This window comes from Cimex lectularius, unplaced genomic scaffold, assembly GCF_000648675.2.
Source record: "Cimex lectularius strain Harlan isolate CLEC.00 unplaced genomic scaffold, Clec_2.1 scaffold29, whole genome shotgun sequence".
Lineage (NCBI taxonomy): Eukaryota > Metazoa > Arthropoda > Insecta > Hemiptera > Cimicidae > Cimex > Cimex lectularius.
In genome coordinates this window covers 573,550-598,854 of record NW_019392675.1, presented here as the reverse complement: position 1 = coordinate 598,854, position 25,305 = coordinate 573,550, and the positions used below count along the sequence as shown (strand labels likewise).

Sequence of the window (25,305 nt, the reverse complement as noted above, 5' to 3'; positions counted from 1 at the left end):
AAAAAATAAATTTTAACCAATTTGCTTAAAATAATTTTTATAAAAGATTGTAATGGCTAGATCTTTAAAAATGGAAAATTTCGCAGATTGATCTTGAGATTTGCCAGGGATGTAGACCAAATTAAGTTATGATATGTATATAATTAAATGCTAAACATTTTTTTAAAAGTAACATATCAAAAAAAGAAAAAAGAAATCGCATGACATCAACAACCTTGTTCATTAGGGCATCGAACCGTTCACGCGTAAAGTCTCACAATGAAGCTCGCTACTTATTTCATTATTATATCATTTGATTATAGAAGTTAGAGAATAAATAAAAAACAAGCATAGTACAGAACCTTGGACGATTTTTAAAAGGATTTTATGGAAGATTTTAATGCCTAGATATTTAAAAACGGCCGATTTTATAGACATTCTCAGTTTAATCAATGCTAACAAAAAATCACCTGATACAAGTACTAATAAATAGATGCTATACCTTATAACATAAAATAACATAATAACATAAAAACAAATGCTTGACTTCTTAAAAAATATTTGACTTTTGTCCTTATGGAACTTAATATCCATCTGAGAGCTTATACGTTGTCTTATATTCAAGCACGTCATTTATTTTTTTTATTGCACTATTTAATGATAGAAGTCGGAGAATGAATAAAAAATAAGCACCATATTGAAGTATTATTTTTTAATTTTTTAAAACGATATTTACAAAAGATTTTAATGCTTAAAAATAGTTGTTCTTAACATTGATTTTTTTTCAAGTTCTCTATAAAATAATTAAATAGTGAAGGTTAAATTGATGAATAACCTTTTTTTAATCAAAATAAAATCAAAACAAAAAATTTCGCCCGAAAACTTCAAGTTCCACATAAAAAAAACTTTATCTATCACGACTTCCTTTCTACTCTCACGTTCTAGTCTTTCAAATTATCCGGTCAAATCGGGGAGAATAATATTTCAAACTAACTTTTTCATCAGAGTTGTGTGTTTGTCGCTCAAAAAATAAACTTTAGAGCGTTTTTTATATATAAACATTAATATTTATTGTGTGGGAGAATGTAAATGATGGAAGCATGATGCATCTTGAAGGATGAATAAAGAAAAATTCCCGAGAGCCTTGAGGAAGTTTGGTTGGTCCAAAGAAAGAATACTTTTAATATATTTTTCCCCCAATAATGAAAAGTTTCAAAGTCCTAGGAATCATATCGAAGCACACTCACAAGTTTAAAACAATCGCCACGACTAATCGAAGAGGTATTGAATTGGGGCCGCGCGAAGGTAAAAATTGCTCATGAGCCGATCATGAATACAGGAAGGAAGCTGTGTTCGGATGAGTGGCTGCACATGAACTGAACTGCTTTCACGGATCGTGTGAACTTCTCCCACATCCCTCATCAGCCAGTATGAAAAGGCGTCGGCCGTCTTTTCTCAAGTTTTGAAAGGGCCCCGCCCCACCCCTTGGCGTCTGCCCTCCAGTGTTGATGATGATGACGTTTCTGGGAATAATTTGACACAGATTTGACAGTTGCGTAACCTTTTAGGGTTCAACCCCCCTACCAAACTCGGCCGGCTCGCATTTACTATAAAAGTGAAGCCATGTAACAGGGAGGGCATAGACTTCTATCCAACGTCTAACAATCAACATGTACAAGGTGAGGGCAACAGCCAAAAAACATACACCAAACTTTAAAAAACACGTACAATTACAAAAACAGCAAAACTTTACAGCCACATGTTTTGTCACATATTATTTTATCCTACACAGTAATTAATATTCATCTATCAAAACATTAAACTAAAAAGTTTCTCCATAAAAAAATAATATTCTAACACTACCTATTTATTCTAATCACTTATTATTCATATTATGAAATGATCTCATTTGTTAGTCAATTTTTTCACTTGTAAGTTGCTCGCCCAAATCTTTCTAACGCCTACACAGTTTAAAATCACAAAAAGACAAATATTTTAAAAACATTTATGTTCACCCCTCTTTTAGCCAAAATTGCTAGGTTTTGCAGATTTATATACTATAAGAAATCGTACTTCTAATTATTTTCGTTTATTGTTTCTGGATAAAGGTTTACGAAAAATATATTTGATTGCTAAAGTTAAATTTTCGAAGCAGTTTTGTTTTTTCCTGAAATATTATATATAATTTGTTTAGAACCTTCCATGATTTGCCTTAGTCCAATTTACTTAAATCTACATGCTGAACGATAAAGTTAATGAACATTTAAATTTAAAAAAAATCTTGATATCTATTCTTCATATCTCGCTGGATTAATTTGCTTAATGCTGTAATGCCTAATATGCTAATGCTTCTCAAATTATGTAATTATATTCTTACCATTTAGATGTTTTTAATTTCACATTGCATATAGCAATATATGTGCAAGTCTAAATATTGCGTTTTGATTGCATTAGATGGTTTCTAATGACTATGTCATTTTGGTATGTGCTGTAATTAGCTAAGATTAGGGTCACTTATACGCGACGAGGTACGTGTTTTGAAGATCATTTGTTCTTGGGAAAGGGCAAATGTTGCAAGATCGTTTTGAGTTTTGAAAGAGGGCCCGCCCTTATTTCCATCCTGATCCATTTCATACTGCTGATCAAAGTGAAAGTGAACAAAGTTTTATGGTTATGTTTTTTCAGTTCATCGTTCTTGCCGCCGCCTTGGCTTGCGCCAACGCTGGATACGTCGGAGCCCCCGCCGCCGTCGGTTACGCCGCCGCCCCCGTCGCCACCTACGCCCATGCCGCCCCTGTAGCGTACGCCGCCCCCGCCTACGCTAAGACCTACGCCGCCGCCCCCGTCGCCACTTACGCACACGCCGCCCCATTGGCCTACGCCGCTCCCGCCTACGCCAAGGCTTACGCCGCCCCGGCCGTCGCCACCTACGCCCACGCTCCCGCGGTCGCCACTTACGCCAAGACTTACGCCGCCCCCGTAGCCACCTACGCCAAGACTTACGCCGCCCCCGTAGCCGCCTACGCCCACGCCCCGGCTGTCGCCACCTACGCCGCCCCGGCATACGCTAAGACTTACGCCGCCCCCGCTGTGGCCACCTACGCTCACGCCGCTCCAGTAGCCCACGCCTACGCCGCCCCCGCCGTCGCTAAGGTCGCTTACTCCGCCGCCCCCGCCGTCGCTCACTTCTCCTTCGACGGATACGGAACCCACTACGGATGGTAATCAACTAAACTGCCATCTTCATCTCCATCGTTCTCATCACAATTTCATCAAACTTTCAATCCTAAGTACTAAGTACTGCCATGGTATTACATATGTATCTGTTACTTTTTGTACATAGTTTAAGGACTAAATAAAAACCATAAATTTTTAAAATATGTGTACTTTTTGTGTATTTATATTGTACATTTCCTATTTGTTTTGTATATTTCCTCCGTTAGCAACTCTTATTTTAACTAAAACATACATACTTAATCCTTTGTTAATTTTTTAGTATATTAAGTTAACAGTCAATTATAATACATTTTCTAATATTACAAAATTTTCCCAATTATGTGTGGTGATTAGTGACCGTTAATCGATGATTATTCAGAAATCGTGAGATGCGGTCTGGTGTGATGTAGGTTTCAGGAAAACATTTTCTTTATCGTGCCACGTTTCGATCTTTATTGAGATCATCTTCAGGGCCTGGGATTTATAAACACTGTTTAAATTTAACAAAAACATGTTGGATGTGAAAAAAGTGAATGTATACAATGCAAAATATATTTTTTATATTCAAAGTATTGAGTAGAAATACTTTGATTGAATATAAAAAATATATTTTGTATTACCTTAAAAAAAAAAATTACATCGCGGATAAATTTTGAGTCCTCTCAGACCCAGTATCTCAAAACAGATTGGCGTACAGTCCGTTGCCGTGTCAGAATTTTGTGTAAAAATAATTTGAAATTTGTTCTAAACAGATCATCGTGGTCCGCTTATTCTCGCTGGGTTGGTCTGTCAGTCGCGTCTTGGCATTTCCCCATCTTCAGTGTGTACGATCGATAACGACTAAATTCAGATTAATCATCCAGCAGGCATGAAGAAATAGTTCGTTTGTGTGGTTTTAAGTATTTTGTACATATTCTATTATTTCTCTATTATATATGTCCTTGGGCGTAACTGTTAGTCGATGTATTTTATTTTTGTACTTTTATTATTTACACGTTATTTTGATTATATCATCAATTTAAATATGTCCAGCGAAGTCCCACTTGTGCGTCATCGCCCGCTTTATTTTTCCGTTCTGCCAGTCACTTCGTTACAATTATAATTAACCCATAATATAACGAATAGGCGTCCATTTAGTTTTTGGCTTGTTTTACCCTGACCCAAATTTGTTTTGAATCGTTTTGTCGTCCTTGGCATTGTATCTGAAGACAGAAAGGAAACTAATCCAGGCGTGGTGAAGATTTCAGCCATCGATTTAGTTTGACGCTTGAAATTACTCTTCTATCAATTCCAAGTGGCTAAAAGCCCAATTTTTCCCATGCTGCGATTTCATTCCCTTCAAGGCCGATTTTAATGCGTAATGGGACCGAGATTTCCAAACGATCATTAAATAACGTGTCGATCCTCGCTTTTAGCCGTGACAGGGATAGTCAGGCATTCAAACGGCCCAATTGTTTTATGAGGGGATTACAAACCTGTCAGCAACGGCGTAAAACTTCACTGAATAGAAAAGGCATAAATTATATGCTACGAAACCACCTCGTATTACCGATAATATAAAAAATGAACCGATAAAAAAGTATATAAAATTTTGCATTACAAGGAGAGAAACTGTTGACCGTTTCGTAATGCAATGCACTTGCTGGTCCTGATCATGACGCAATCATGATGACCACAGGGCCTCAGGGTCGCGGCCGGCAGTTGACTCCACCTTTAGCGTTACACTTCGTCAAACTCAAGCAAAATTTTGAAAAAAAAAATGGTTATCCATATCATAAAATGTGGTTTATACCAAACTAGATATTATTGAGACAGCAAATTGTTGTGAAATTATTTGAAAAGAATGGTTTTCAGCTGAAACGTCTTCTTCTTTACATAAAACTTATATTGGTTATTAAAATTAGGTAATGCAAGAAAGAAAAGTTTCTTAAACGAATAAGGAATCCGTTGACGGCGGGACCGTCTACACCCGCGGAGGTCTTAGACTTACACATAGCTGTCGATTACTTAACCCTCCAGAAACAATCTCATAACAATAAAACTACTCAAAACAACATAAATACATTAACTCAACAAAAATCTCTTAAACAGAAACTAACAAATTTCTCAAAACACAAACCCACCAATAACCAACGCTTTCATAACTCTATCACACAAAAACTTCAACACTAACCAAACAAACCTACAACAAAAAGATTAAAATACAACATAAAATCCACTAAAGAAGAACGTATCATAACTCAAGACATAACTGACTTAGAAATAGATGTCAGCTTCTACCCACGGACATACAAGAACGAACAAAATAATAACATTAATAGACAAAACAATTACACCACTCTCCAGTACGAGCAGCAATGACAGTCAATGACACTTCTTACAAAAGGATCGAGTCAATTGAACTGAACGAAAGAACTAGAAAAAATATAATAAACCAGAAGGCTTGGAAAGTAAAAATCCATGCTTCCTAGCATTCCAACATTATCAGAAGCAGCAACAACATCTTTACAATACGAACAAATTTAAAAGGGAACTAATAAAAACATGAAGAAAAAACTAACAAACAAGAACCTGATTATCAATACAGCAAGCAACGTAACGCCACAGTCATCATGACAACGAGTAAAACAGTAGAACTTATACAAGAAAGACAAGACAGCCAACATAAAAATATCAAAAATACATTAGAAGCATAAACTGAAAACAAACAGCAGAAGCCAGAAATAATATAAGCCATAATAAGAAGCCTCATAATCATAAGCGTCAAAGAAGCATGTAAATACATAAGCATGAATCCCAGACAGCCTAACCGCACCCCATTTCAACAGTAGTGAACTGCCAATCCCTGCATAGAAAATATCAAAGCATGTTGCAGGTATTTAAAACTCCAATTTAAAATAAAAATAAAAATTCCGCATCACGTTAGTGAACACGGACCCAGTGCCAGTTCAAAATAAGAAAACATTTCCGAAGAAGCAAAAGCAACAAATTTAAACATCAATCGCTTCTAGCATTATACTTGAAAAACGTATAAGGCGTTGAACTTTGAGATATTAATTTTATTCAAGCTATAAAACTTGTAAAACAAAATTCACAATTGAAAAACATATAAGGGGCTTATTCCTAATTACCCCGAGGAATATCGAATATTCTGGGGTAGTGTGAATGAATTGTGGTATGTGAATGTGATTGTGAAAATCTCAATCATACACCATTTATTGTGTGGTAACTGTTCACTATTTATTAGCGTAAATAGAGGGGCTCACCCCCAATAACCTCAAGAAATCGAGTACTTTGGGGAATTGTGATAGCTAAACAGGTTGTTTTATCATGTTTGTGTTTATATGTATATTTGTGTTATTTTATCCATGATTGAAGAGGACCTGTGGTAAAGAGGGGCTGCAATAGGATAAAGAAAAGGGATTTGTCTGATCTGAATTTGCCTGGAAAAGAAATATTACGACTAAAACGCGAGAAAGACAAGAACAACAAAGACAAAGAGAGCTGGTGATGAACAATGTAGTTTTCCCATATTCACTCTAATAAATACGTTTACTCTCAATATTCACAAAACGAGATATTTGCCGAATACTTTATATTTCTGCTTCCTTCAAAATCATCCGGACAGGAGACTTGACTCGCTGCCGTGCTCCAGCACAATGGTCAAATCGGCGGGCATTCATACTCACGCCCTATATGGAACCACGGAATAACACACGTCAATTGTGTGAGACACATCAAGCACACCTTTCCCCCATACCAAGGCATCGGACCAAAAGCAAGTGTCCGTGTATCAACCAAGTATGATCTGTTCTTAGTCGGGTGAATACGATCGTTTTTTTCGATTAAGATGCTCCGAAGTCGCCTATAAACTCTTGAACGTGATAGCTTCTCTGCCAATCGCTGCCACTTTTTTAAATCATGTTTTTTGTTGTATTTTTAGTGCCAGAGAGTCGGATTGCGGTAGTTAGGTCCGAAGGTTGTATATATTATACAAAATATACTTGCAGATATATTACAATACCGATAAAATAATTATATTATACAAATTATACGTTTAGAATAGTTATAAACTGATAAAAACATTTATGGGTTACCAATAGGGGTGAGTTAAGGGAGTTGGGAGTTGGTGGCCGAAACAGTTAAGGCTTGTCACGGCGCTCATCACTGTAAAGATCCCGGGTTCGAATCCAGCGACCCTGCATTCGAGCCGATACATTTACTAATGTTTGTTTTTTCAAAAACATCGACACCTCGCGGGTTCATATGGCCTGTTGCGAACCGTAATACTTTGAGGATTACGGTGCCAAAGGGAGGTGCATCAAGACGGGGCGAGGGGTGCAACATGTAAAGGTAAGCCTCGCGTTCTCGGGCATTTCCTTTTCTCAATCCTCCTCAATTTCCTAACCCTTAGATGGAAGGGGTTTTCCAGGCAAGCATAATAGTGTAGCCTTGAGAGCGTGGTGAACTCTCTTAAGCACTGCTGTCGATTAGTCTGTGGATTTGCAGACTTCTACACCGAACCTCACGGAAGAAGCAGATTTTTCGTGCGCGGAGGTGAGTCACGCCTAACTTGAGAATCTAAACGTGTGACGCCTAGGTGCCCTCGCTAAAGAACCTCAATGTTAAATGACATTGCGACCCCAGTGGGGTAGTGCAAAGTTCCAAGACCGGTAGCGTGCTACATGGGATTGGTATCGTAGAGGCCCACTGGTGAGACCTCTAGCGGGTGCTTAGAGCAGAGCAATGGTGCTCTTATCGGCTTCCCTTACTGAAGGCAATGTTCCTCAAAGGGGTGGTTAGAAATTCCACTATAAACAAAATCGCGGCCGGAGAGGATCCGGTAGTTCAGACGCAGGTGGGGCTCAACACTGTGGAAGATAGTTACCTTCTCTATCTAGATAGTATAGAAGGTTAGTCAACTGATGCATTTCGGTACCGAATGAGCAGCTTTCCAACAGCTATGTGGTCAGGTGCGTAGAAATTGGCCTATCCTCAGAAGGGCCAAGCGAGAGAAGTCACCCTAGTCTGTGGATAAGTGGCTTCTACACCAAACCTTACACGATTAACACTGACCACTTGTGAACAGGATGAATTGCTCATATCTTCAGAATCATTGTCTTTCTGATGACATTGCGACCCCAAATGAGAAATAATATTGCGAACCCTCGTTAAAAGAAAAAATCCGATGTAAAAAATCAGATATTTGTAGCTGATAATTTCGTTCGTGGTCTCGCGGTCTAGCTGATATCAGACATTTCCATTCTAACTCGATGTAACCAAGCGGAAGACAGAAGCGTGGACAGAAAGATGCGGGTCAGAGCGGATTCTCGGTTACACAAGTCGACCTTCGCGAGAAAGGGAATCGAGAAGAGTGTTCGGAAGAAATTAACAAGCCGGCCCGACATGTGAACCAACCGGTTCTCTTTCGGTTCATTGCGTCACGTGAGTTTTATCAGCAAAAGAAATTGGTTTTGGACAATCTTGACTTTATTGTCTTTGCCATTTCCCCAAGGCCATAGTTCAAACAAATATCTGTTTCCTAATGTACGAGAGCGCGCGGACTAAATCATCCGAGGTTATTGTTCTTCCAATTTGTTCTAGTTTGACCTAATAAGGTATTCCCATTACATTCGAAATGTCACAGCGAGTCAGAAAGATAAACCTGGCTTTTTAACATGGTAAATTGGTTAAACAACACCCGGCCTTTTTTTTTTTAGTTTTTATGTTTCATAGTTCGACGTCGTTAAAGGTCGAAAACGCCAAGATTACAACTGCACAATGCCGCAGGAGAACAATGATTGCATATCTCGTCACGGTTTACCTATTTTACCGTGTAAAAACTTGTTCTTGTATCAAGAATAATTATTGTTTTGTTCCCCAAAAAATAGATTACAGGATTTGACCTATCACTGAGTGGTAGGAGTGGAGTTAAGGGCTACTTTTCATTTCTAAATTTTACAGGTCTTTCTTCGTAGAAATAAGCTTTAAGTAAATTGGTAATTCAAAAATATATACTATATATTATTTAAATATATTAATGAATTTTTTTCTCATTCGGAAATTACTCATAACACGTACAAGAACGAAATTATTTTCGAGTAGTTAATTTTGATTACGAGTATAATTTATTTTGTGGCATTTCTTCTTACTTGTCAGTAATTTGTGTAATTTGGTCGTTACCGAACATTTTGGACAGAAGTCGGCATTTTGCCATCTTCACTATTGGGTCGGTGTTATTGTTGTCCCTTTGTTGAGAGAGAGAGAGAGAGAGAGAGAGAGAGAGAGAGAGAGAGAGAGAGTGAGAGAGAGTGAGGGGGGAGTGAGAGAGAGAGAAGAGAGAAAGATAGAGAGAGAGAAGAGAGAAAGATAGATAGATAGATAGATAGATAGAGAGATAGAGAGAGAGAGAGAGAAAGAGAGAGAGAGACAGACAGACAGACAGAGACAGAAGGCAGACAGCCAGATGGATAAATGGACAAATAAAAACAGAAAGAAGATAGATAGAGAGTGAGATAAGAAAGAAAACAGATAATAAAAAAGTAAGTAAAACGCATAAATAGACATAATAAACATACCTATAGGGTGTATATGGGTCAAAGAGAAATGGAAGGATAGATAAAAAGATAGATATCTAAACAGTTTGATAGACAGATAGTTGGAATGAATAAATAGATAGAGAGATAATGAATGAGTGAAACAGAGATGTCTAGGTATATAGAGAAATAATGAGTGAAAGAGAAAGAGAGAGAGAGAGAGATGGTTAGATAGAGAGATAGAAGATAGTGATAGAGAAAAGAGAGAGAGAGAGAGAGAGTGAGAGAGAGAGCGAGAGAGAGAGCGAGAGAGAGAGAAAGAAAGAAACAGAGAGAGAGAGAGAGAGAGAGAGAAAGAGAGAGAGAGAGAGAGAGAGCGAGAGAGAGACGGGTAGATAGATAGAGATAGTTAGGGATTGAGAGAGAACCTGTAACTGAGCCTTTACCAATCACTTAATTCTACCTATCTATTTGTTATTTCATTTTTGGTGTTTCGGCTTCTCTTCATCTTCAGTGGCAGATTGTACAACTGGCTGACTTTTGACATACCAAACCAGCGAGGAAAGGCGGACCAAAACCGGAAAATAAACCACGAAATTACAAGTCGATTACATCATAGTTAAAATGAGTTCTTGTACGTAAAGCATGAAATTAAAAGTGCAAAATTTATAAAATTTAAAGAGAAAGACTGAGAGAATGAAAAGTAAAAAGAAAAGAGGAGTGAGGGAAAGAGAAAGAGAAAGAGAAAGAGAGAGAGAGAGAGAGTGAGAGAGAGAGAGAGAGAGAGAGAGAGAGAGAGAGAGATATAGGAAGAAAGTAGGAGAAATAATTTGTTATTTAAGATTTCATTAATTTCTTCAATCTATTTATTGGTTGTAATGGCGTAACTTTATGTGCTTCTACAAAATAATCCAAATCGTCTTTATAAGACAGTGTTATCCACGTGGGCGAAGAAAATAGCGGTGTTAAAATTCAAAAATTGTCGTACATACCATGTTTCTTTGTTACGCTAAAACTAATTTGGCCGTAGTCATTCTGTTGTCAGGATGTAGTCCAAGGCTCAAAGCTGAGAATAGCACTTTGTGATGATAGTTCTCTGTTTCGCTACCGTTGGACAAAAGAAATGGTTTTTACGTTTATATTGTAACTGTACTTTTGAAAAGTAGAAAACTGGCTAAAGAAAACAATGGAACTGGAATGCATTCGTTTCGAAAGATCCTGTCATTTTCAATGTTGATGCTAAATATTTTCTGTATTGATGATATTTATAATACAAAATTTTCATAGTATGTTGAAGCAAAATGCTAGTACAAAGGCATCACCAAGAATAAACATGGACTTCCATTGTCTACAGAACGTCTTTAGGTTACTGAAGATACGACAAGCGCCCTCTATGAATTATAAACTGAAATTTCTCATACACTTTCTTATATCTTCCATTTTTCTGTGATTTATTATCATAAGCAGAAGAGGGAAAATACATTATTTTCTAAGCAGTTATTTTAAAATTTCATGTTTGACTTTGGTATGAACTGAAGTTTTTGCCAATGTTTTTCTTTCTTGTATTGTCTGTCTTAAAAAGCAAGATATTGATTCCTTTCTAATTTTTATCTGCAAGTAAAAATCATCTCTCCACCTTAGATAAGTAGTGTGTTATTTAGCGACCTGTTGTTCAATAATTAGTTGAAGTAGTGAGGAGCGGTCAGGAATAGAGTATTTAGAAAAACTCCTTTTTTTTGCCGAGTTTCGACTTTTGTTCGTGTCATCTCCAGGCAAAAGTGTTGTGCTTCTTATGGTATCATGTTTGTTTCGTGTGAAATTGTTGTCTGATGAAACCCCAAGAATAGCACTGCCCTTTAAGCACTGAAGATGACCCGAATGAAGGTTGAAACGTCGGCAAAAACATGTATTTTTCTATCTAAAAAGGGCTGTAGGTATTCTTCCTCAATATTTCAACAAATAAGATAAGGAGTAACAAATACTGTAAAATTTATAAGAATTAGGAACGATCAAATTTTGTTCGACTGTTAGATAATAAAACATTTGTATGATGTATTATATGATACAATGACAATGTGTTACTTCTGTTGAATAATTACGATTACAAAATACTTATTAACTTTGTCATTTTTTCGCCAATTTAAAATCCGATTACACCATTGCTTTCGCCGTAAAAAATCCTTTAAAATGATTTGTCAGGATGTATTTAAAATTTTGAAGTTGAACTGTGCCTGAGATATCCTGTACAATTTTCTCCAAAAAAGGTAAAAATTGGAAACTTTTTTTCAATAGCGTCATTTGTTCAAGAGAAATTCAGCCGGGCTATCTAAAAAGGCCACCCTGTGTAACAAAAAGAAGTGTTGTTGGAGAATTTAATTTTATCATTTAAATATTAGTAAAAATCATAAAAACAAATATTTTTTAATAGTCAAAATCCTATCTCACGGCATTTCTGGACAGGTTATGTTAATACTCTTGAATATTCAAACCACGAGTAAACCTACAAAATATACAATTGAATCTGTATAAAGTTGTTTCTGTATATATTTTAACTGTTTATATTAAGTAATGATGGTGATGATGATGAATGTGGATACCAGGAAGGCAGGGTGTTTCGTTTCCCAAGCACTGCAACCCCCTGGCTTCCTGTACTTTCCTAGTTCCTTAGTTAAGATCAATCGTTTCGATCCTGCTCCTAACTAGGTCATAGACTGATTTTATTATATTTTTTTTAATTTGTGATGGACGATTTTATGCTGGTTTTTGTTATCCCAATAATAGGTTCTATATAGGACCTATATATGATCTTGTGGAACTTGTTGTGGCCAATGTGTCTACCCTTTCGTTTTTCAAACTTCCCTTGTGCTCCCAAATTATCATCAGGTTTTGTAGACTTCGGACTGACGTGACTGATGTGATTTTTTTACATTCTAATGCTGTATGAGTTTATTACTCGTGTTTTCGGCTTGAACAGAAAACGCCTGATCCGGTTCGGTCATTGGTTTTGAATATCTGTTTTAAAATATCACTCTATCTGATATCCTCCTGAATTCTTCTTCTCCGTTGTAGTCTGTTGAGACATAAAAAGTTGTTGTGAAGACTGTTTCCGGGATGATGTCAGTCCCTAATTATAAGAATGGGTGTCTGATTTTATTAGTTATTGTTGTATGTCCTAAGTGTTTAATTTCCAGTTTGATTGTTTCTGGAGCCAAAATGATTCTGCTCACTTCTACCTGTATAAATATGCCCAAAGGAGGTAGGTTTAACATAGTTTCTAGTGCAATTGTATTTTTTTTTTTTTCATTGCCTCTGTATTTTTATTCATTAATTTCAGTTTAAACCTTAGCATTAGTGCAATTATAATCAGTATGGCACCGTTTTTTAATAAAAACATACGCTGAAATAATTATCGTTTTTACAGGTTTGTCAAGTTTTATCTTTTTTCGAATATATGGAAAAAAGAACAGTCCAATAAAATAAATGTATTAGATACTTTTAACTCATTCTCAAAAACTGACTGATTACACGGTAAAAGTAAACCTGTAATTTAAGCGGCATAAATACAAGGTGGCCCCAATCGATTCAGCCACACTTCCAGATCTTATAGGAAATTGAACGCTGAGTAAAAAAGGTCCTATGAACCTGTGTCCGCAAATCCTTCAGTTCCGAGCTACAGGCTAAAAACCATGAAAAACCACGTTTTTTTTACCTTATTCGTGAAATTGTTAGTAAACCGTTAGCCTGACCGTAAATCAGCTCGAAACGACATCTGTAGAGGATTAATTTCTGCGTCTCTAATGAGATTAAAACTAGCCTGATCGGACGAAAATTTCATTTTTGGTGATTTTTCGAAGTTAGGAGGTGAAGGGATACACAAAATTCACCATTTCTGACATTTTTATCGATTTTGCAAACACTTTCTAAAATTGGTAAGTAAGCTGTTCAGATTTTTCGTACATTATTTCATTCAGTAGGGGGTACCCATCAGAAATCTAACATTCGATTTGGTTGAAAAGCAGTAAATTAGCCAAAATTTGAATGTTTCATGAATCGGATTGGGGTTGGTCTAATGTGACGGAGAATTCGATCACCAACAAACGAGGTTTGTAACGGAGAATTTTTTCATAGGGTGTTCAAGTTGTGAATTTTCGATAAAATGTCAGAAATGGTGAATTTTTTGTACAGGGGTACAAAATACAATACAAAATACAAAATACAGGTGAAGGGTCACCTCCTAACATCGAAAAATCGCCAAAAATGAAATTTTCGTCCGATCAGGCTGGTTTTAATCTCATTAGAGACGCAGAAATTAATCCTCTACAGATGTCGTTTCGAGCTGATTTACGGTCAGGCTAACGGTTTACTAACAATTTCACGAATAAGGTAAAAAAACGTGGTTTTTCAAGGTTTTTTGCCTGTAGCTCGGAACTGAAGGATTTGCGGACACAGGTTCATAGGACCTTTTTTACTCAGCGTTCAATTTCCTATAAGATCTGGAAGTGTGGCTGAATCGATTGGGGCTACCGTTGGTCAAAACAAATTTTTTGGCCTAGAAGATTCTGTGAAGTGATAGTTTTTCCAATTTTTTCTGGTGTACCACGGCCTAAATTGTTAACTCTTTTATATTCATTATATAATTCTAACCAATTTTCTCTAAAATCTTCTAAAAAAATGATTTCTGCAACAAATTTGCACTTTTTACATACGATAGTAAAATCAATTCTATAATAAAAAGAAAATCAATATATATTTGGTCAAAAGCATTCTTGTCATTTAATTTTTTAGAAATATACTGTAAATTGATAGTAATTTTTCTTCCAATAAATTCACTAATTTCGTGGTCCGCTTGACTAATTAAATCATTACAATTTTCATCTCAAATAAAAACCTTAATTAGTTGTCAATTTTTTTCTTGGGCACCACAGTAACAAAATTTTCGAACAAATTCTTTGCTTGCCAGTGATTTATCTATTAAGGTGGTACATACACATATACATATAAGTTACGCCTCCGTTTTAACAACGAGACTTCTTTGAAACAATAATTATCTCAGTGCTTAGGAATGTGTGGACTCAACAATTGCCCCTTCTTTCAATTGTTCCCTTTAGATAAGCTTCTCATTCCTGGTTAGTTACAACTCAGTTAACGGACAGTAAAGATCCGAACATTTAATTGTTATAAAATAATGGGTACCGCCCAATACATCCGGATAGAGGGAAAACGAGTAAAGCCAAGCGATCAAGTCAAGTACTTGGGAGTAATATTAGGCGATAACCTGAACCCAGTACACCACGCTATTAAAATAACGGAAACGACAAGAAGGGTGTACAATAGATTGAACGGAATAGCGAATGTGGAATATGGACTTAGCACAAAAGCGCTCTCCACAATCTATAAAAGTGTCTTCCTCCCAATAGCAAGTTATGGTGCAGCCGTGGGCCAAACGACTGCCGAGCAAAAGCAAAGCTATAATAGAGCAAAACCAACGAATAGTTGTTATAACAACCATAAAAGGGTACAGGACGATTTCAACACACGCCCTACAAGTAATAGCCAACCCACCGCCAATAGACCTAGTCCTTAAAGAAAGGGTGGTCATCCACCAAAAAAAGAAAAATGAGGCAATTGATATAGGAGCAAGCCAAGGAGAAATAAACTGGTTCCGAAGCACAACTGGGAAGGAGGCAAAAGAGGGAAAAATGACAAGGGTATCATGACAAGGAAGATGGACAAACAGCAATAAAGGTCGGCTGACATCCAAATTTTTCCCCAGCGTTGAAAAAAGACAAAAAGCAAAATGGACCCCGACTACTGGACCACCCAAATGCTATCAGGACATGGAAACTTCGCAAGCTATCTTCATAAATATAAGAAAAGAGAAAGCCATTTATGCTCTGTTTGCAGCACTGAAGACAACGCCGAACATAAACTCCTCAGCTGTACCAAATTTAATGTAGAAAGAGAACGTTTGCGAAAGACCATCACCTCAGCAGAATGGCCGCCTAATCTCCAAAAGCTAGTCTGTGATATCAAATCATTTGAAGCACTAAAAGACTTTGCCTCAAATACGCTTAAATGAACATGTCCCTATTTATTATAATTATTAAGTCCTAAATAATGTTATTATTGTTAGAGTTTTATTACCATTATTTATTTATTTATTGCATAATTAAACATAGGTTTAGGGTTCCGGGCTGTTTTCTTCTTCTTAGTAAGAAAATTTTAGATAATATAAATAGATAGAAAATAAAATCAAGGAAAAGTAAATGTGCAATGTGAAACCAGCAAGGGAAGACCTTTTGTTTTATGGTTATTTTTAAAATGAAAATATGGTCCCTTCAAAAACCGACCAGCGGTCTCGCCTGAAGGAAAGATCGTTGGGAGGTATTTTTATCGTATTTATTTGAAATCCTTTAGATATACAAATTCGATTAAGCTAAAGCGCTTGTCCGCCGGTATAGGGTCTTCCTCTGGTACGGCGGGGTGGTGGAAATAAAATAATCTAGACCGTGAATAGGAAAGTTATTCTCTGTAACCATTTTGTGTTATTTAGTAATAAAGATTCTTTTTTAAAAAGTCTTTCGTCTAAATCTTGCACATAACTTATATATAGAAATATTTCTATAAAATGTTATACATATAAATGCAGTTTTTCTGACCTTCCCAACAGCCATGACACGCCCCGGTTGATGGCCACATTTTCTGTCCAGTGATCTAATCCGACCCATTTTTCAAGGGAATGGCCAAGTCAGTAAATTCTCCGCGTACTTTGGTCAATTTCTACAGGTACAAGTTTTTATTTATTTATCAGTAATGATGAGCTTCGAATCGGATGTTTATTACGTTCGTTATAGTTTGAAATAGTGAATCATCCTATGATGAATAATCATCGAGGATTTGATTTTTAATTATTCAAATAAAGCTTTTACCTCTGAAATTAATTGAGCGAGTTAAATTTTATTTTAATCTATGATTTCAATTTTTTTTTAATATTCATTTTTCTTGGAACCGCATCGATGTCAGACGGTCAAATTATTATATATCGGCCTTGTTCGGTTGGCCCAGATACTAACCGACTATTTCAATATAATTATTTGGCCGAATTGAAATCACCATTTTAACAATTAATGAGGTTCTTTTTATGCGAGTCTACAATTTTTTTTTTCATTTTAAAGGTTTGAAAGAAATGATCATTTTATATTTTTCTGCATGAAATCACAATAGATAAGTTTGATATTCATAGAAAAGGAAAGATTTCGTAGATTATTAATTTTACATACAATTTGAATATAATAACAATATATGAATAAAACTATGGCAATAACCTTCTACTAGACTGCAAAAGGAAAGTGAAATAATTCTTGTCATACAGAAGGACTAAACATTTAACTATGGACGAAGGGTCCAACCAGTTTACAATACATTTTACACATTATTACTAATCAAAATACCAACTCGGCAACTGCGCCACCCCCTCAATAAAAGGAAATATATTTAAAATTGAGCAAATCAAAAAGACAAGCAAAATGCTCATAATAAGAATATCAATAGTTGTTTATTATTCTATTATCAAATTATAATTATTAAAACAAATTACATAATACATATCGTAAAAGGTTAATACAAATTCTGAGATAAAGTTTTTGGTAATTTAAATTTATTTAAACATTATATTATTCAGTTGCTTAAACAACTAATTAATTTTGTGCGAATTTGTTTGGACTGCTGAAGAATTGCCGAACGTGTAGCAAGAAACGCAAGACAGGACAAAAGTACAATTCCTGCTAATGAACCTACATAATATAGTTATGACATATAATATAAAATAAATGCTGTAAGGGTACCCATGACCTTTTCTCTTTAACTGTGGGCTAATATGAATGAGTTGGTATGATCCGTGGAGAAATGGCCTTGCCAGGGGGTGTGTCCACCTGAGGGGAGGAATATAAAAGGCACTGCGTTTTAGATTGAAGTCAGTTTGTGTCTCAACGCAGATCTTTCAACATGTACAAGGTAGAAACAAAAGTGATTGAAAGAAAAATTTTAGATTTTGAAATATTAAATTGCAAATGTTTCTTGTGAATAGTTCTTCGTCCTCGCCGCCGCCTTGGCTTGCGCCAACGCTGGATACCTCGGAGCCCCCGCCGCCGTCGGATACGCCGCCGCCCCCGTCGCCACTTACGCTCATGCCGCCCCCGTCGCCTACGCCCCGGCCGCCGTCACCTCCCAGTCCTCCAACACCCTGAGGTCCTTCGGAAACTTGGGACAGGTCTCCACCTTCCACAAGACCGTCGACACCCCTTACTCCAGCGTTTCCAAATCTGACGTCCGTGTCTCCAACCCCGGATACGCCACCTACGCCGCCGCCCCGGTCGGTTACGCCGCTCCCGCTGTCGCTACCTACGCTCACGCCGCCCCTGCCGTCGCCACCTACGCCCACGCCGCCCCCGTCGTAGCCAAATCCTACGCCGCCCCCGTCGCCCACGCCGGTCTCCTCGGAGTCGCTTACTCCGCCGCTCCCACCGTCTCTCACCTCGCCTTCGACGGATTCGGAGCTCACTACGGATGGTAAATGTCGTAACAACGACTTAAGTTCCTAACAATCGAAACCATCTTTCCGCTTACTATTCTTCTCCGATACTTCCTTTTCTTCCACCAGTTATTTATTTATTTTCCTAGTCCAAAATAAATTCATAAAATTCTATTTTCTTTTTTTCTATTATACCTTTCCCTTAGATCTAGCGACAATATTGCTTATTTCAAGCAAAGAAAGACGTTAGTTACTTTTTGGAACAACACGTACGTTTACGGGTCATTGAAAATGAAAAGTAATAGGTCCTTACTTTTGGTGAAAAAAAAGCCTAAAACATTTTATTATTCTCTTTTTAATGATCATTTTATAGGCTTAGCTTGGCTGCGTTAATAATTTATAATTAATATTATCATGAGCTTTAATGATACAATGGTATCATAAAGAGTTGTACATTGTAATATGGCCAAGTTTCCAATTACTGCTAGATTGCTAATAGTGCGAATTTTTAGAAATATTTAAAAGATATACAGTTTTTCCCACGCTTATTTGAGCTAATGCAATTAATTGAAGGAAATTTAATTGAAAATATTTTGGAAATTTTTCTAGTCAAATTGTTTTACTGAGTGTTGAAGTGTTTTCCACAGCATCTTTTGACTACGAATTATCTTTCCTTTTTTTTCTCAATCTACTTTTTTTAATAGCAAGGAAAGAGTGTAAATGTTTCAGTTTGAGCTGTCAGATTGAGAGTTTTCCCTTTTAAACCTTCGGAGGGAAGCCAACTATTGGAAAAATCCTTCCTTGTTGTTCCTATTGGAAAATTCTCGCAATAATTTTTATGTTTCTAGGAATTATAAATTTGATTTGAATTTAACCATAAGCTTAAAATGAAATATACCTAGTAGGGGAAGCATAAATCTTAGAATAAAATAGTTACTTCCCCAATTTATACAAATCTTCAACATAGAACAAAAACTCATCAAAACATATAATGTCGATACAAAATAACTAAAGATATTTGGAATACGAACGAACAAATGAAATAACCTTAAATTGAATCGGAGTGTAACAAGTTTAAGATTCCAAAATTTGTTGAAATGAGTGACGAACATCATTTTGTTAGCCGTACCTAAGCGCTATCGAATGAGTCAAAAATGGTTAAGATTACAGCGTTACTTACGGTAGTAAGAACTTAATTTCACTAATTTCCTGGTCCGCTTGACCAATTAATACATTACAATTAATTAAGGTTTTTTTTAGTTGAGATGAAAAAACCCATAAGGTGGGGTTGAGATGGGGAGTTGATGTCCGAGTGGATCGAGGTCACGATAGCTCAGGTGGTAGAGCAGCGGCGTATCTAGCCGAAGGTCGTGGGTTCGAATCCCTCTCGTGCCATTAACTTTTTTTCATCTCAACTAAAAACAAAAATAAAAAAAACCTTAATTAATTGTAACGTAGTAAGAACGTTATGAAAAATATTAGTTAGAACAAGGCGGATAAGATTCCACACAGTTTCTTACCTTGCGATAGGAACTTTTCAGTGATCAAACGTGTTGTTAGAAGATTGGATAGAATTTACTCCCTCAGTCAGTATGAAGAGATAATATGAACACCTAAGAAACCAGCTCCCCATTTTGAGGTACGAACCGTTGATGCTGACCTGATTTTGGATGTCAACGGTTGGTGGCCTCAGTATTACAAAAAGACAACGACAAGCGTTGAGAAAAAAAGAATCAAGTTCAATATAAGCAAGTACAGACATCTCGTGTATTCGAATGCCTGGTTGCGTTAAAGCCTGCGAATTGCGACGATTTCGCCAAATTTTGAAATTGGATTTTCTCTATGGCGGTGTTATTATCCATTATCTGGGAATCGTCTCGCCCTGAGAAAGGGTTTGAGGTGCGATATGTGGCCGGAGGCGGTGTGGAGGAAAGAGGGGATATCCAGGATAAACAAACAGCCGACATAGTGAGGCGTTTTCGAAATATATGCCAATCAGAGGTCCAGTTAATAAGTGGTAACAACTGTCCAACAAGAATACATTTTGCGGCCATCTTGGAACGGCAAACCTGGGATCCCGGAAATTCATGTCTACACTAGGTGTCTTTTAAGAGACGTAACCTTGATAACCTTGATTTTTGTCAAAGCCAGTTAATTTCAAAATTATAATTTTTGGCCGAAGTTAAAAATTTTGTTTTAAAAAATAAATATATTTTTTTCTTTGCTTAAAGGTGTACATTTTTAATTTCATTTCTAATTTCGCTATTACGTTTTATTTTATTATACATTACCTTTTCGTTAGTTTGATCTGATAAAGCATTGTTTCAACAAGCCTACATAACTGGGCGCATATGTGAAGGCAGATTTTTAGAGGATAGTCTTCTCTATACATTTCAAAAGAAAAATCAATCGTATAATTGAAACTGACCCTCACAGAATCGATTGATGGATTAATTCCAGTTATTTTCAAATTGGCTAAAACTGGCAACTACCTTCACTGAAAGCTTATCGGGGAAAAATATCAGTCAACTACAAGAAAGTAGAAGACATCAAGAAGGTGGTGCACTACGTGCCTGAAGATTTAACCGTTCTACCAAGGGATTTTGGCCAACTACCAACCAGGATTGTGAGAGCGACAACGACAATAATTAAAATGACTTTTTGCATTTTTTATTACATGATTATTTTGCTTTTTTTCTCAATTAATGGAAGAAAGATAAAATTCCAACAGATGTTTTTTAATATAGGTATAGATACCAAGGACTTTTTTTTGAACAACTCACATAATTTCCTTCAAGTTTTAGAATAATCGTAAAATAAAAATATTTTGATTAAAACTATTAAAATTAAATTTTTTTTGTTTTTCTCAAAATTGGAAAATTGGATTCTTAACCTTGTAACACTCACTGATTCAATTGTCCTGTATCCATCAGTAAATAATTAAACATACCTTCAATTTAAAAAAATAATATTAAACAAACAAATTCATTCACCACATGACGATAAAATAATAAGATCTATGCCTGTTTCGGTTTTCTTTCGCCCATATCCAAGCTAACCTGACCTGAGGTCGACTCGGCCCGGCCGCGAAAAAGGGCGGCCCTCTCGCGATTTCTCCGTCCGCGAAGACCAACCACAATTTATGACCTTAACGTTTTAAGTCTTATTATTGGGGATAAAAAAAACGTAATTATATTAACTTGTAGGTTTCTGCGGGCGCGAGGCACCCTCTGAAGTGTTGACATAGCCAAAATCCAAAGCTAGAACTTCGAGTTCGATAATACGACACATTGCACAATAGCTGGATGGTAACATGAACTCATTCACAAGCCGCAATGATGGGGAACGTGAAAATTTGTTAATTAATACACGTGGGCAACTAAAAATCTTAATGTCACTTAAAACAATCGTGGGTGTTGAATGTGTTTATCTGAAATCCTGGGTGGCCAGAGCGACAATCGTTTCCCAGTATTGATAAGCTGCTTGTTTACTTCTTGGTTGTCGCTGCCATGTTTGATGATAATGATGAAAGGAATCTAAGAAGTGGAGGTTTATGTCCCCCAAGCACTACAGGCTTCTGATTTATTGTACTTTCCTAGTTCCTTAGTTCACTGCAATCGACTTGATCCTTCTCCTAAGGAAGACAGGTTATTGACGGTCATTGCTACAATTCCTTCCCCTGGGTTTTCTTTGCATCCCAGGATATACCTCCATTGAGCGATTTCGAAGATGACATGGGTGACTGTTTCTTCCTCCACACTGCATAATCTACAGAAGGGCTGGTTATCGTCAACATATACTTGTTTTGTCATATTTCCTCAGCCAGTGACCGGTTAATAGTTCATCACTCATCGGAGTTTAGCCCTNAGGGCCGCTGGATTCGAACCCGGGACTTTTACCTTACAGTGATGAGCGCCGTGTCAACGCCTAAACCGTTGCGGCCACCGACGCCCCCTCGTTGTGATTATTATTTCAAATTTGTGAACTATTTTTGCATGAATTTGATTTCTGTGTTCTTTGTGTTAGTGACAATTAGTTAAACAACTTTACTTAAGATTAAGTGTTTTTTTGTTGCCCTCGCCATTTTTCCGCAATTGTTTGCATTGCGAAATATGTGCCCGTTTTTCATCTGCTTGGTTATTTGAATTTTGCAGCATATACGATACATTTGAAATCATTCATTTAACAATTAGTGGTTTTTCTTTAAATTTGAGTCGAAATACTATGTTTTTTCATTCTGACAGTTTCGAACGGAAGATAATTTTGTTTGATTATGTGAGGGATCACAATAGGCTTTGATATTCATTTTAAACTATATTTATTCATAAAAACGGAGAGGTTTTGAATTATTGATTCTGCATATAGCTAGAATATAATAACAATATATGAATAAAACTAAGACAACACCCTTCTACTGCTCTTAACGTCAATCAACGGGCGACCAATGTAACTTTACGTTTTACAAAATATTACAGATTAAAATTACATGGGCAGTGCCGCGTGGCACATATGAGTCTGAACCCAAAACCCTGGGACACTGAGCCATCCCCTCAAAAAAGTAAATATATTTCAAATTAAACAAATTATAAAAACAAAGAAAAACGATCATGATAAGAATATTAATAGTTGTTTATAATTATAATTATTTAAACAAATTTACTTAATACCTATCATGAATAAATAAATATAAATTTTTGGACAAATTTGGTAGTAATTCAAATTTATTTAAACAATCTTTTTAGTTTAGGTTTTTGGTTGAAATGAAAAACCTTAACTAAAAAGATTAATTAATTGAAAGAAGTAATTTGCTCAACAGACTACTAGATATAATGGATTTATTTAAACATTTTATTTATACGGTTGTGAAAACAACCAGTTAAAATGCGTGATATTTTGTTGGACGGCTGAAGAATTACGGAAACGTGTGTAATAGAGTTAACGAGAGACGGTGGCCAGGGCTAAATTCAAGTAATAATTTCTACTCATAAACATATTATATAATATAAAATAAAACCGAATTGAAATAAGAAATAATACGGGAAGTGGATATCCATGACCTTTTCTCTTCAGACCTCTCTCAACTATGGGCTAATATGAATGAGTTGGTATGATCCGTGGAGAAATGGCCTTGCCAGGGGGTGTGTCCACCTGAGGGGAGGAATATAAAAGGCACTGCGTTTTAGATTGAAGTCAGTTTGTGTCTCAACGCAGATCTTTCAACATGTACAAGGTAGAAACAAAAGTGATTGAAAGAAAAATTTTAGATTTTGAAATATTAAATTGCAAATGTTTCTTGTGAATAGTTCTTCGTCCTCGCCGCCGCCTTGGCTTGCGCCAACGCTGGATACCTCGGAGCCCCCGCCGCCGTCGGATACGCCGCCGCCCCCGTCGCCACTTACGCTCATGCCGCCCCCGTCGCCTACGCCCCGGCCGCCGTCACCTCCCAGTCCTCCAACACCCTGAGGTCCTTCGGAAACTTGGGACAGGTCTCCACCTTCCACAAGACCGTCGACACCCCTTACTCCAGCGTTTCCAAATCTGACGTCCGTGTCTCCAACCCCGGATACGCCACCTACGCCGCCGCCCCGGTCGGTTACGCCGCTCCCGCTGTCGCTACCTACGCTCACGCCGCCCCTGCCGTCGCCACCTACGCCCACGCCGCCCCCGTCGTAGCCAAATCCTACGCCGCACCCGTCGCTCACGCCGGCCTCCTCGGAGTCGCTTACTCCGCCGCCCCCACCGTCTCTCACCTCGCCTTCGACGGATTCGGAGCTCACTATGGATGGTAAATGTCGTAAAAACGACTAAAAGTTCCTAACAATCGAAACCATCTTTCCGCTTACTATTCTTCTCCGATTCTTCCTTTCTTCCACCAGTTATTTATTTATTTTCCTAGTCCAAAATAAATTCATAAAATTCTATTTTCTTTGTTTCTATTATACCTTTCCTTTAGATCTAGAGAAAAAATTGCTTATTTCAAGCAAAGTAAAAACATTAGTTAATTTTTAATGGCTTTATAGAACAACACAGAGGGTTATGACTAATTTCAGTTTTTTTATAGGTGAAAATACAATTACAAACATATTTATGGTGAAAGAAAAAAAAACAGAAAAAAATTTATTGCTCTTCTTTAATTGATAAAGTTAGCAAGGCTTGTCATATTTAATAATTAACAATTAAAAATATCATGACCTTTATTAATGCAATGGTTTCTTAAAGAGTTGTAGTTATAATAGGGTCATGTTTTCAATGACAGCTAGATTACTGATAGTGCAAATTTATATAATTATTTATTATTATTTAATATCTTTTCAATTAATCAATCTTTATGTAAGGTATTGGTTGAGATAAAAAACGTCATTGTCACGAGCGGGATTCGAACTCACGACCTTTGGCTAAATATGCCGCTGCTCTACCACTTGGGCTATCGTGACTTCGATCCACTCGGATACCAACTTCCCATCTCAACCACACCTTTTGAATTTTCCCTCCATTTTGCCATTTTTCAACCAATACCTTACTTAAAGATTGAAAAGAATTTATTTGGTCAATCGGACCACGAAACCTAATCGAATTATTTAATATTATTAAAGCTGATGTCATTAATTTTTTGAAGGCATATTTAATTATTGTAAATATTGTAAAAAATTTCTAAACATATTGTTTAACTGAATTTTGTGGTATTTTTCAATTGTTTTTAATTACGCGTCTTTTTCTCGAAACACCCTTATTGAAAAATTAAAATCAGTTATTGGGTGTAAGTGTAATTCAGTTGAGCCTACAGATTCTTTATCAATATGTTTTATAACTGTTTACGCCAGTAGTTAAATTTAGTTTTGTAAATAGTTTTACACTTAATCCATTAGAAACAATAGTCCTCATTTTCTGAAAAACACTAACTCTCTTCTCTATCGCTCTCACGAATAACCTAAGTCTCGCTTCTACTGTTTTTTTGTTTTTGTTTTTCTTAAAGGTTTTAATTTCATTCTTAACTGGTGCAAGTGCCTTCCCTTAACTTTATTTTACCCAAAAATTATCATGCTG

General features: G+C 36.6%; 2 protein-coding genes across 2 annotated transcripts; both read left to right on the top strand.

The window, feature by feature from the left end:
* The first annotated feature begins 1,599 nt into the window (after nucleotides 1-1,599).
* On the top strand, nucleotides 1,600-3,359 carry LOC106662042 (cuticle protein 12.5-like). The gene is made up of 2 exons (XM_014385847.2): nucleotides 1,600-1,658; nucleotides 2,665-3,359. The coding sequence occupies exons 1-2, from the start codon at nucleotides 1,650-1,652 to the stop codon at nucleotides 3,202-3,204; spliced, it is 549 nt and encodes a 182-aa protein (XP_014241333.1). The 5' UTR covers nucleotides 1,600-1,649; the 3' UTR covers nucleotides 3,205-3,359.
* Nucleotides 3,360-17,653: 14,294 nt separating this feature from the next.
* LOC106662043 (cuticle protein-like) lies at nucleotides 17,654-24,162 on the top strand. Its single transcript, XM_014385849.2, has 5 exons — nucleotides 17,654-17,744; nucleotides 17,818-18,302; nucleotides 18,966-18,977; nucleotides 23,473-23,491; nucleotides 23,565-24,162. The coding sequence occupies exons 1-5, from the start codon at nucleotides 17,736-17,738 to the stop codon at nucleotides 24,048-24,050; spliced, it is 1,011 nt and encodes a 336-aa protein (XP_014241335.2). The 5' UTR covers nucleotides 17,654-17,735; the 3' UTR covers nucleotides 24,051-24,162.
* The last annotated feature ends 1,143 nt before the right edge of the window (nucleotides 24,163-25,305 follow it).